General features: G+C 41.9%; 1 protein-coding gene across 1 annotated transcript in view; it reads right to left on the bottom strand.

Moving 5' to 3' along the window:
• Positions 1-13,870, bottom strand: part of LOC126413339 (probable E3 ubiquitin-protein ligase HERC1) — a 722,413-nt gene that overhangs the window by 326,682 nt on the left and 381,861 nt on the right. The window contains exon 39 of the mRNA XM_050083249.1: positions 3,343-3,667. Coding sequence (XP_049939206.1) covers positions 3,343-3,667 — 325 coding nt within the window. The remainder of the gene's footprint in view (positions 1-3,342; positions 3,668-13,870) is intronic.

The raw sequence follows: 13,870 nt of genomic DNA, 5'->3' as shown, positions 1-13,870 counted from the left end.
TAATAAAGTTTAATCAGACAATAAGTTCGTACACGTAAAGCCAACTGAGACTGTAAGTTAACTTTTATGAATGTTTAATTTCAAATATAGATAGACATTTGTGAAAGCTAATTTAGGTGATAGTTTTGTACCCAGGAAAGATGGCATTTCATCTTTACAAACTATGAATGACAGGATACAATTTAGAGGCCACAAGGACACGGTCTCTACCATCCTTACCAAACAACATGGAAATGAGTGTTTGTGTATGTGTTTTTGAAGGCATAAAATTAAAATTTTTTGGCTGAAATTAATGAACACATCATAATGATCATCATTTTCTTCTTCTTCGCCATCAATCATTCGACAGCCACTGCTTGTGAAAAGCTTCCTCTAGATTATTCAGTGCAATACGATTATCAAAAAATGCACTCAGATTGCCTTGGAAAGCTTTAAATGACATAACCTCATCTTCAATTTGGTCATCATCTTTGTCTTTTTCTTATCTCTTGGGATCCAGCAAAGAACTTTCATTCATCTATCATGCAATTATCTATCTAAATGTAAGACATACTGCTTTCAAGCTGACCCTATGATGTAAATAATTCCTGATACCTCACCACATTCAATGCTCACTTGTTTCATTTTTTCTGTCTTGCCATAGCAACGCAACATCTCTGACAATGCTATAAAATAATCACTAAATAACTGTTGTACCTTCTGATGATAAGTCGTCAGGTGACTCGACACTGGTCATGCTAAAATAAAAAAAAAACTGAACCACCACAAAAGGCAACTAGTTGCAATTATTTCTGAAAACTCTTAGGAAGATCTGAGTTTGACATACCGTGGTTGATGAAGTCTTTAAAAATGGAGCACAGACTCATAGCAGTGAAGACTACCGCCTGCATCTTTTTCAAAGGAACTACCACTGCATTTGCCTTACGTGGTTTAAGAAAACCATGGGAAATCTAAATCTGGATGAAAAGAGGGGAGGGGGATTTCAACTGCTGCCCTTTCTACATGTCATTTTCATTAGAGTTGTTAATAATTATGTGCTCCATTTCAGACTGCTCCCTGACCCATTTATTTGCTTTCCTATTTCTTTTAGCAGTTATTCCCAACACAATTCTCTCTATCAATTCAAAGTAACTGCCAACTTTTGAATTTGGTGTTTTGCATTGAAAATAAATTTCTCACTACCATAAGACCTGGTAACAAACACCAATTGTGAACTTTCTGATTACTTCACAATGTGAACTTCAGGTTGAAGCCATCACAGGCCATTTCAGTCATATTTAGATTTTGCTTGTCCACCATTCATATCTCCGGCTATTCTTAACACAAAAAAGCATCAACTGGGTCTAATGTCAATATTAATCCAGCAAAATAAACACCCCTTTGCAACTATCACTTCCTGAAAATATTGTTACAATGTCTTGACCTATTTATGAAATATTATATTTTAATACAAAGATCTGTATGAGTAATAAATAAAAATTCTGTGAAAGGAAAGTTGCTACTCACCATATATAGTAGCAACTTTCCTTTTCACAGTATTGTTACATTCCATCCTGGATTTTCCATAGTTTGAAATAAAAATTCTGAATTGACTATCAAGAAAAAAAATGAAGTGAAAGGAATTTATCTTGTTCCTGATGCTAAGCAATGTTTGTATGCCTGAATGTATTGGAAGCTAAACAACGCAAACATCACACATGGTAATGAATTAAATACAAGTGACAACATTATCTGTAAAGCTTAGCAACATTACTGTATCAATCTTGTTTGCTTGCCCTTTCACCTGTTCCATTGCTTGTTACATGCTAAGGGCTCAGTTACCACTAACCCTACCATTAAGAAGAGGAGAAATTTGAACTCAATGAAACTGTTTGGATTGTAGTAATCTCCACAGAATCACCTTGTTTGTGAGTAAAATGGGGCAGCTGTTACAGTGTTAGGAGATCATTTTCATATAATGCGATGGCCTTATGAAAAATGGGTATCTGCCTAGTTTGCACGAATAATGAGAGTCGTTAAGAAAAGTAGTTGTAAAAGTAAACTGATAGTAGTGCTGAATACGGTGTCTTTATATTCCACATTAAACTATTCAAAAATATTCTTTTCCAGAATGAATTTTTACTCTGCACCTGAGTGTGCCTTTCATGGGCAAATGCGCTACTGACCGAGTTATCCCAGCACGATTCACAACCTCCCCTCACTATTTTACTTTCACTGACACATCACCATCTACCTTCCAAAATTCACAGAAGGACTCCTGCATACCTTGCAAGGTTAGCATTCCTGGAAGAAAGGGTGTTGCAGACACATGCCTTACACACAGCCTGGGGAACATTTCTGTAATGAATTTTTACTCTGCAGCAGAGTGTGCACTGATCTGAAACTTCCTGGCAAATTAAAACTGTTGCTGGATTGGGACTGGAACCAGGCACATTTGCCTTTCATGAGCAAGAACTCTACTGACTAAACTATCCAACAACTCACCACCCACCTTCCCAGCTTTACTTCTACCGGTACCACATCTCCTACCTCCCACACTTCAAAGAAGTTCTGCTGTATATCTTGTGGGACTAGCACTCCTGGAAGAAAGGCAAAGGTCCTAGGTTCAAGTGCTGGTCTGGCAAACACTTTTAGTCGGCCAGGAAGTTTCAAATATGTGCACACTCTGCTCCAGAAAGAAAATTTATTCTGGAAATAACCCCAACTGTGACTATGCCATGTCTCCATAATATCCTTTTTTATAGAAGAGCTAGTTCTGTAAGGTACTGGCCAAAGTAAAACTATGACGGTGGGTCACACCTTGTGTTTGGATAGCTCAATTGGTTCAGCACTTGACTGTGAAAGACAAAGGTAATAGGTTTGAGTACCAATCCACCACACAGTTTTAATCTGCCAGGAACCTACATTTTTGTTCACAACTGGGGAAGTAATAGCCACCAGCAAGCAGTCATAGCTGCAAAAAAATTTCATTACAAGAAAAGCAGAATTGCTGCAACTTATTGTAGAATATTGCACAACATGCAAATTTAGATGCAACATGTCATAAGGTATAGCAAAGTGTGTGCCTGCAAGGATAACAGTTGATTCTGGACTGTTTCAGAGTGTCAGAAGTCTATGGTATCACTGTTTCTTATAATTTTGTTTTCCTTCTCCCATCTATACAGACATGGCTGACTTGATCATATTAATAACTGGGGTTATATTCTGATAAATAATAAGCAAAAAGCAATCATAACTGCAAATAAAATATCACTTCTTATCTGAAATGAGACAGTTACTGAAAATGCTATGGTCATCATCATCATATTACATCGTGTAATGTTACATAGTTTGTTATTTTACCTGTGGCACTAATTGCTTTCTGTACATGCTTCAGAGAGAAGCCCATTTCCATGAGTGGTGCTGCTATCGGAGGCGGTGGCGGTGAAGGCGAACGAAGCTGAGGTGCCCGCAGCAGAGGTGCAGATTGAGGTGATGGTTTATTGGAAGCAGAAGGATATGGTGGCTGGGGAGATGATAATTCAGAAAAGCTACAAGCACCTAATGGGAGAGAAGTAGGAGGACGTATCTGTGGAATGCCACGAATAAGACGAGACAGTGTTGATGGTCCTGATGCAGTGTTTGTAGGGGTAGCATTATGTGCTGCTCTGGTACCTGGTACACCATCCTAAAACAAAATAAAGCAATCAATTTCAAACAGATCTTGAAAAAAATAAGTACAGGGATTGAATAAAAACATGGAAATACAGTGCAAAATGTGTGCTTGAACAGAAATGCAGATGCTACAGAAGCCCGCAGTTTGCACTGTTGTCTTTGACCTCACACTTGTGCAATGTTGTCAATATGCTGCAACTGTCAGTCAAGGTCAGAACAATGTTCTGTGTAGGTCTGAGTGCATTATGTTGGATGTAAGCGAATTTGTATGTGGGCAAATTGTTGGTGCTCATACGGCGAGAGCTTCCTAAGCAAGGAAGCTGGAGTGTTTGACGTTTCAAAACACACCATACCATAGATTTATACCAGATATGGGGAAAGTGTAAAAAATGATTCACAGACAAAAGTGCATGTTGATTGATTGTGACAGACAGTCACTGAAGAGGATTGTGACGAAAAATAAGATGATGACAGCTGCCTGCAATAGTCACTGCAGAACTGAATGTCACACTCATGAACACTGTCAGCACCAAAACAAGAAGAAGGGTGGTCCATAAGCTGGAATTCCAAAATCACTAATTGATGATGCAGCCCTAACAGGAAAATGTGGTGCTGAAGCCACAAAACCTGGACTACACAGCAATGGAAGAAAGTAATTTGATCAGATGAATCTTTTTGCACACTGTTTCCAACATCTGGTTGACTTTACAGTCCAAGAGTGAAAAAAGGCATGTGATAGGTGATGATTTGGGCAGCCATATTGTGATATGCAATGGGCCCAATGGATATTCTGTCAAGGATTGTGTGACCAACAGATCCACCCCATGGTACAATGTTTGTTCTGCAATGGTGTTGCTGTGTTCCAAGATGATAGAGCCCCTGTTCACATATATCGCATCATCCAGAACTGGTTTTGTGAGCACAAAGCTGGATTGTCGCTTGTTCCCAGCCACCACAGTCACCAGATCTCAATGTTATTGAGCCTTTGTGGTCTACTATGGACAGAGGGGTGGGTGATCACTATCCACCTCCACCACTGTTTGCTGAACTGCCACTATTTTGCATGAAGAATGGTACAAGATTCCCTTGAAAACCATACATGACCTGTATTTACCCATTTTGTGATGACTGGAAGCTGTTTTTAATGCCAACCGTTCTCCTACACCATATAAGGCATAGAAATGTGTTGTGTTTTTGGTATCTCCATATTTTCATCCACCCCCTGTATAGCAGGGAAGTATGAGCTTTTAAAATAGAATATTTATGCGAGCCTCATGGAATACAAAAGTTAGATACCAATAACATTATAAATATAGTTACTTTAATGTAGGATGCTTGTAAGTAATTCATTCACACATTATACTCTCCAAATCCCATTGTGAATTGCCTTCATGGGTGTGTCAAGTTACAGTCTTTCCTTCTCATCCAGTACAGTGAGTCTACCCTGACCTGTGGTTCTGGGTGACTTTCCTAAAATCTACTCCTTTTCCTAGACCTCTCCAGTCCTTTTCCTTCACTGTTCTTCCTTCCCCTTCAACCCTTCTATCTGAAGAAGGAGCCACTGGCTCCGAAAGCTTGCCAGTCACAACAGTCTTTTATGTGTGTATTCTCCCACCGCTTGGTGAGTAGATTTTTTATCTATCCAATTAAGTTACATATATAAATAGACAAAAGCAGCCATTGCAGGCTGCTTCTTTAAAGTATACTAACGTCTAAGTATGACTAGCACAAATTCACTCAACTACATATTTGCACCCCACCCCCCTTTTTTCAAACAAAGCATTTTACATAGACCACTATCAGCTGTCTGCACACTGGCAAAGTCTAAATCTATCTCTTACAAATATTAGGGCTAGCAATAATGGAAATCCCGGAATGGAACAATACATAAGATAAGGAATAGGCAAGCACTCACCTATAGCAGACTGATGTGTGTCGAGAGCGTGCGCGCCCTCACACACACACGGCACTTTTTCTTACAGAAAGTACACACATTTACAAAAACAACCACACAGACACCCAAACACACAATATTACAGCAAAAAAGATTATTGATTATTGCGAGCAGTTGCTTGGACTGATGATGGAGGAAAGGGGTAGGGAAGGGTGCTTGAGACGAGAAGGGCATAGCAAGAGTGGGAAAGACAGATGACTTAGTGGCTGCACAACCAGACAAAAGAAGCTCTGATGGATAGAACATATAAGAGATATTGAGAGAAGGAGGGGAAAGGGAAGAGAGGAAAGGTAGAGGGAGGGGTAGAAAGGGGACATGGGTAGGGGGAGAAGCCAGATAAAGAGAGTGAGGGGGGGGGGGGGTGGAGGGAAAGACAGAGACAGAGAGGGGGGGAGTGGTGAGAATGGCCGCTCAAGATCCCCCCCCCCCAGGTAGAGATTCACAGTGAATACAAAAATTATTTTTACTTTAAGTTTCGTTACACAATGCAGACTTTCACGGATGGTATTTATGTATTTGGTGATTTTTATTTTATGTGCATTAGGCCATGGTCCAAGGTATAATTCTCTACGTTCTGTCTTCCAATACTGAAGATCTCATCAGAGGCAATAATGACTCAAAAAGCAGTTACAATCTCTTACAAATTTGGTTTGTTGAGCTGTTATGCGATTGTTACTACATTCCAAGATGTTATACACTACTGGGCATTAAAATTGCTACACCACAAAGATGACGTGCGACAGACGCAAAATTTAACCGACAGGAAGAAGATGCTGTGATATGCAAATTATTAACTTTTCAGAGCATTCACACAAGGTTGGCGCCGGTGGCGACACCTAAAATGTGCTGACATGAGGAAAGTTTCCAAGTGATTTCTCATACACAAACAGCAGTTGACCGGCGTTGCCTGGTGAAACGTTGTTGCGATGCCTCGCGTAAGGAGGAGAAATGCGTACCATCATGTTTCCAACTTTGATAAAGGTCGGATAGTAGCCTATCACAATTGCGGTTTATCGTATCGTGACACTGCTGCTCGCGTTGGTTGAGATCCAATGACTGTTAGCAGAATATGGAATCGGTGGGTTCAGGAGGGTAATACGGAACGCCGTGCTGGATCCCAATGGCCTCGTATCACTATCAGCTGAGATGACAGGCATCTTATCCACCTGGCTGTAACGGATTGTGCTGCCACGTCTTGATCCCTGATTTAACAGATGGGGATGCTTGGAAGACAACAACCATCTGCACGAACAGTTCGACGACGTTTGCAGCAGCATGGACTATCAGAATGGAGACCATGGCTGCGGTTACCCTTGATGCTGCATCACAGACAGGAGCGCCTGCGATGGTATACTCAATGACGAACCTGGGTGTACGAATGGCAAAATGTCGTGTTTTCGGATGAATCCAGGTTCTGTTTACAGCATCATGATGGTTGCATCCGTGTTTGGCGACATCGCAGTGGATGCACATTGGAGCGTGTATTCGTCATCGCCATACTGACGTATCACCCGGCATGATGATATGGGGTGCCATTGGTTACACGTCTCGGTCACCTCTTGTTCGCATTGATGGCACTTTGAACAGTGGACGTTACATTTAAGATGTGTTACGACCCGTGGCTCTACCCTTCATTCAATCCCTGCGAAACCCTACATTTCAGCAGGATAATGCACGGCCTCATGTTGCAGGTCCTGTACGGGCCTTTCTGGATATAGAAAATGTTCGACAGCTGCCCTGGCCAGCACATTCTCCAGATCTCTCGCCAATTGAAAACATCTGGTCAATGGTGGCCGAGCAACTGGCTTGTCAGAATACGCCAGTCACTACTCTTGATGAACTGTGGTATCGTGTTGAAGCTGCATGGGCAGCTGTACCCGTAGATGCCATCCAAGCTCTGTTTGACTCAACGCCCAGGCATATCAAGGCCATTATTACGGCCAGAGGTGGTTGTTCTGGGTACTGATTTCTTAGGATCTATGCAACCATATTGCGTGAAAATGTAATCACATGTCAGTTCTAGTATAATATATTTGTCCAATGAATACCCCTTCATCATCTGCATTTCTTCTTGGTGTATCAATTTTAATGGCCAGTAATGTAGGTTCTAATGATGTCTCCAGTTCTGAAAGATGAAACTTTGGGCACAGAAATATGCCTTCAGCCATGGCCTAATGCCCATAAAACAAAAATCAACAAATATTTTAGTGTTGTGTTTGTGAATTACACAGTTCATCCCAAATACACTCTTGTTATTAACTACAAACACCATAAGGGAGCAAATGTATTGACAAGTAAGTATAAGGATACCGAGATCTCTGAAGAGGCTTCTGCAAAGATGTTCAGTTCTCACCTTTATACATTATTATTATCGCACACTACAGTAGCACAAAGACTTGTTTTGACCTCAGCTGCATTACTCCAGAAAATTAAGTCCTAGGAGAGTAGGGTGTAAAAGTCTGTTCACTATGTTAGCAATACCGTCTGTATGTCAATCTAATAAAAGAGGCTTCCAAGGACAGAGAATGCAAAACTAAACTTTTTGAAATGTGACAGCTCCCACTAGCCAAAAAATGCACTCTATGTCACTTCCCTTCTTGCAGTTTTGTCTACACAAAAGAAAGTCATAGCTAAACTAGCAAATGACAGGGACTTTCAAGTGTGTCATGAACACTAACCATGAAATAAACAATTTTTTCTTATCACATTTATTTAGAAAGCACAAATAATGTGCAATTTCATGTTAGACGTTTACCTGGAAAGTAAAGTTATGAAGTACAGACAATATTTTGGATTTACAACATTTGCATATTAATTTGATGCATATTTGGAACATGCATACATATCTACATCTATAACCTGTGAACCACTATGTAGTGCACAGCAGAGGGTATGTCCAACTGTTCCATTCATGTGTGGAGCATTGGAAGAATGATTGCTTAAATGCCTCATTGTCTGCCATAATCAATCTAATCTTATCCTCATGATCCCTATTGGAGCAATATGTAGAGGGTTGTAGTATATTCCTGGAATCATAGTTTAAGTTGTTTCTTGACACTTTGTAAGTACACTTTCTCACAATAGTTTACATCTATCTTCAACAGTCAGCCAGTTCAGTTCTTTCAACATCTCAATGAACTTTCCTGTGGGTCAACCCAACACTGACCATTCGTGCTGCCTTTCTTTGCATAATGTTCAATATTCCCTGTTATTCCTCTTTAGTACGAGTCACACACACATGGGAAATATTCTAGAGTGGGTCACATGAGTAATTTGTAAGCAACCTCCTTTGTAGCCTATTGCACTTCCCTAGTATTCTACCAATAAACCTTAGTCTGCTACCTTCTTCACCAATGACTGAATGAATGTCATCATTCCACATTGTGTTCCTGTTAAGTGTTACAGTATTTGTATGAGTTTATAGATTCCAATTGTGACTCCCTAATATTACATTCAAAGAATACTATGTCTTTCTTGGTTTTATGAAGTGCACTATTTTACATTTTTGAAAATTTAAAGCAAGCTGCTGATCATTGCACCATTTTGAAATCTTATCAATGTCTGACTGAATATTTGTAAATCTTTGTTCAGACTGTAATCAAACAGTGGAAAATCCAGGATGGAATGTAACAATATTATGAAAAGGAAAGATGCTACTCACCATACAATGGAAATGCTGAGTGGCAGCTGAAGCCAAGCTCCTTCATCTGCCAGAAGCAGATGTGTGTGTGTGTGTGTGTGTGTGTGTGTGTGTGTGTGTGTGTGTGTGTGTGTGTGAGAGAGAGAGAGAGAGAGAGAGAGAGAGAGAGAGATCTATTTTTGACAAAAGCCTTGTTGGCCAAAAGTTTATATTGTGACAGTCTTTTTGTTGTGCATAACTGCAACTCAGCATCTCTGCTATATGATGAGTAGCAACTGCTGTGTTCGGATGAAGGCTGAGTTGGCATCCCTTCGCTCCCAGGTTCAGGCAGTGTTGGCTTCGGTCACACAGCTTGAAGCTGTTGCCAATGGGCATCACTGTGGGGGTCCAGATGGGGGTTCGTCGGGGACGGCCAGCTCATCCCACGCATCCCCCGATCGGACTACGACTGTGGCTGCCCGGGATACTGCCCACATTGAGGCTGATCCCTCACCTGTGGTAGAGTGGGAGGTCGTCTCGAGGTGTGGCAGGGGGCGAAAGACATTCCGGAGGGCTGAACAGAAGGCCTCTCCAGTTTGTCTGACGAACTGATTTCAGGCTCTGTCTCCGGCTGATACTGATCTTCAGCCGGACATGGCTGCTTGTCCTGTTCCAGAGGTTGCCCCTCAGTCTGCAAGATCCGGGCAGTCGCAGAGGGTGGGCTTACTGGTAGGTTGGGAGCTCCAACGTCAGGTGCGTAATGGGGCCCCTTAGGGATATGGCAGCAAGAGAGGGGAAGAAAACCAATGTGCACTCCGTGTGCATACTGGGGGGAGTAATTCCAGATGTGGAAAGGGTCCTTCCGGATACCATGAAGGGTACAGGGTGCACCCATCTGCAGGTGGTCGCTCATGTCGGCACCAATGATGTGCGTCGCTATGGATCGGAGGAAATCCTCTCTGGCTTCCGGCGGCTATCTGATTTGGTGAAGACTGCCAGTCTCGCTAGCGCGATGAAAGCAGAGCTCACCATCTGCAGCACCGTCAACAGGACTGACTGCAGACCTTTGGTAAAGAGCCGAGTGGAGGGTCTGAATCAGAGGCTGAGACGGTTCTGCGACCATGTGGGCTGCAGGTTCCTCGACTTGTGCCATAAGGTGGTGGGGTTTTCGGGTTCTGCTGCATAGGTCAGGAGTCCACTACACGCAGAAAGTGGCTACACGGGTAGCAGGGGTTGTGTGGCGTGGACTGGGCGGTTTTTTAGGTTAGAGGGCCTCGGGCAAGTACAGAAAGGGCAACAGCCTCAAAGGGTGCGGGGCAAAGCCAGGACATGCGGGGACCAAGCAGCAATCGGTATTGTAATTGTAAACTGTAGAAGCTGCATTGGTAAAGTACCAGAACTTCAAGTGCTGATAGAAAGCACCGAAGCTGAAATCGTTACAGGTACACAAAGCTGGCTGAAGCCAGAGATAAATTCTGCCGAAATTTTTACAAATGCACAGACGGTGTTTAGAAAGGATAGATTACATGCAACCGGTGGTGGCGTGTTTGTCGCTGTTAGTAGTAGTTTATCCTGTAGTGAAGTAGAAGTGGATAGTTCCTGTGAATTATTATGGGTGGAGGTTACACTCAACAACCCATATAGGTTAATAATTGGCTCCTTTTACTGACCTCCTGACTCAGCAGCATTAGTGGCAGAACAACTGAGAGAAAATTTGGAATACATTTCACATAAATTTTCTCAGCATGTTATAGTCTTAGGTGGAGATTTCAATTTACCAGATATAGATTGGGACACTCAGATGTGTAGGACGAGTGGTAGGGACAGAGCATCGAGTGACATTATACTGAGTGCACTATCCGAAAATTACCTCGAACAATTAAACGGAGAACCGACTAGTGTAGATAACATCTTGGACCTACTGACAACAAACAGACCCGAACGTTTCGACTCTTTAAGTGCAGAACAGGAAATCAGTGATCATAAGGCCGTTGCAGCATCCCTGAATATGGAAGTTAATAGGAATATAAGAAAAGGGAGGAAGGTTTATCTGTTTAGCAAGAGTAACAGAAGGCAGATTTCAGACTACCTAACAGATCAAAACAAAAATTTCTGTTCCGACACTGACAATGTTGAGTGTTTATGGAAAAAGTTCTAGGCAATCGTAAAATGCATTTTAGACAGGTACGTGCCGAGTAAAACTGTGAGGGACGGAAAAACCCACCGTGGTTCAACAACAAAGTTAGGAAACTACTGCGAAAGCAAAGAGAGCTTCACTCCAAGTTTAAACGCAGCCAAAACCTCTCAGACAAACAGAAGCTAAACGATGTCAAAGTTAGCGTAAGGAGGGCTATGCGTGAAGCGTTCAGTGAATTCGAAAGTAAAATTCTATGTACTGACTTGACAGAAAATCCTAGGAAGTTCTGGTCTTACGTTAAATCAGTAATTGGCTCAAAACAGCATATCCAGGCACTCCGGGATGATGATGGCATTGAAACAGAGAATGACACGTGTAAAGCTGAAATACTAAACACCTTTTTCCTAAGCTGTTTCACACAGGAAGACCGCACTGCAGTTCCTTCTCTAAATCCTCGCACAAACGAAAAAATGGCTGACATCGAAATAAGTGTCCAAGGAATAGAAAAGCAACTGGAATCAATCAACAGAGGAAAGTCCACTGGACCTGACGGGATACCAATTCGATTCTACACAGAGTACGCGAAAGAACTTGCCCCCCTTCTAACAGCCGTGTATCGCAAGTCTCTAGAGGAACAGAAGGTTCCAAATGATTGGAAAAGAGCACAGGTAGTCCCAGTCTTCAAGAAGGGTCGTCGAGCAGATGCGCAAAACTATAGACCTATATCTCTTACGTCGATCTGTTGTAGAATTTTAGAACATGTTTTTTGCTCGAGTATCATGTCGTTTTTGGAAACCCAGAATCTACTCTGTAGGAATCAACAAAGATTCCGGAATCAGCGATTGTTTGAGATCCAACTCGCTTTATTTGTTCATGAGACCCAGAAAATATTAGATACAGGCTCCCAGGTAGATGCTATTTTCCTTGACTTCCGGAAGGCGTTCGATACAGTTCCGCACTGTCGCCTGATAAACAAAGTAAGAGCCAATGGAATATCAGACCAGCTGTGTGGCTGGATTGAAGAGATTTTAGCAAACAGAATACACCTCTGGCGTGCCACAGAAGAGTGTTATGGGACCATTGCTTTTCACAATATATATAAATGACCTAGTAGATAGTGTCGGAAGTTCCATGCGGCTTTTCACGGATGATGCTGTAGTATACAGAGAAGTTGCAGCATTAGAAAATTGTAGCGAAATGCAGGAAGATCTGCAGCGGATAGGCACTTGGTGCAGGGAGTGGCAACTGACCCTTAACATAGACAAATGTAATGTATTGTGAATACATAGGAAGAAGGATCCTTTATTGTATGATTATATGATAGCGGAACAAACACGGGTAGCAGTTACTTCTGTAAAATATCTGGGAGTATGTGCGCGGAACGATTTGAAGTGGAATGATCATATAAAATTAATTGCTGATAAGACGGGTACCAGGTTGAGATTCATTGGGAGAGTCCATTGAAAATGTAGTCCATCAACAAAGAAGGTGGCTTACAAAACACTCGTTCGACCTATACTTGAGTATTGCTCATCAGTGTGGGTTCCGTACCAGATCGGGTTGATGGAGGAGATAGAGAAGATCCAAAGAAGAGTGGCGCGTTTTGTCACAGGGTTATTTGGTAACCATGATAGTGTTACGGAGATGTTTAGCAAACTCAATCAAGTGGCAGACTCTGCAAGAGAGGCGCTCTGCATCACGGTGTAGCTTGCTCGCCAGGTTACGAGAGGGGGCGTTTCTGGATGAGGTGTCGAATATATTGCTTCCCCCTACTTATACCTCCCGAGGAAATCACGAATGTAAAACTAGGGAGATTCGAACGCGCACGGAGGCTTTCAGACAGTCGTTCTTCCCGCGAACCATACGTGACTGGAACAGAAAAGGGAGGTAATGACAGTGTCACGTAAAGTGCCCTCTGCCACACACCATTGGGTGGCTTGCAGAGTATAAATGTAGATGTAGATGTAGAACTTTCCTTTTCATAATATTGTTTTGTTCAGACTGTACTTCATTGTAGATGTAGAAATCAGCAGGACAGTTTGTTGCAAAAACTGACATGAAGAATGACTTTAAAGATTGCTTCACAGCCGATGATCAACATAATTCAGACGATATGGTTTGCTAAGATATGGAGATGATAGGAGATGACTTCAACAACTTCAACAATGACAATGATAACATCGCAAACTATATACAGAAAAAGGATATGCTGCAGCGAGTGACAGAGCTGTGATAGGTTTCCCATAACAATGAAGGCATCAGTTTGACTGCCCTGCCACTATACATCCAATACAATAACATTATTCAAACAATGGATGAAGGGCAATAGGTAGATTCCATATTCCTAAATATCTGGAAAGCATTTGACACTGTGCCCCACTGCAGACTGTTTTTGTTATTGTTGTTGTTGCTATGAGGTGCAGAACAGCTGAGGTCACAAGTACCCATGTCATAATTTCAAATGGCCATTTACTGGATGAAGTTGAAATGAATGCGGTAAGCACAG

Source organism: Schistocerca serialis, chromosome 7 (assembly GCF_023864345.2).
Source record: "Schistocerca serialis cubense isolate TAMUIC-IGC-003099 chromosome 7, iqSchSeri2.2, whole genome shotgun sequence".
NCBI lineage: Eukaryota > Metazoa > Arthropoda > Insecta > Orthoptera > Acrididae > Schistocerca > Schistocerca serialis.
This window is presented reverse-complemented; position numbering and strand designations above follow the sequence as displayed.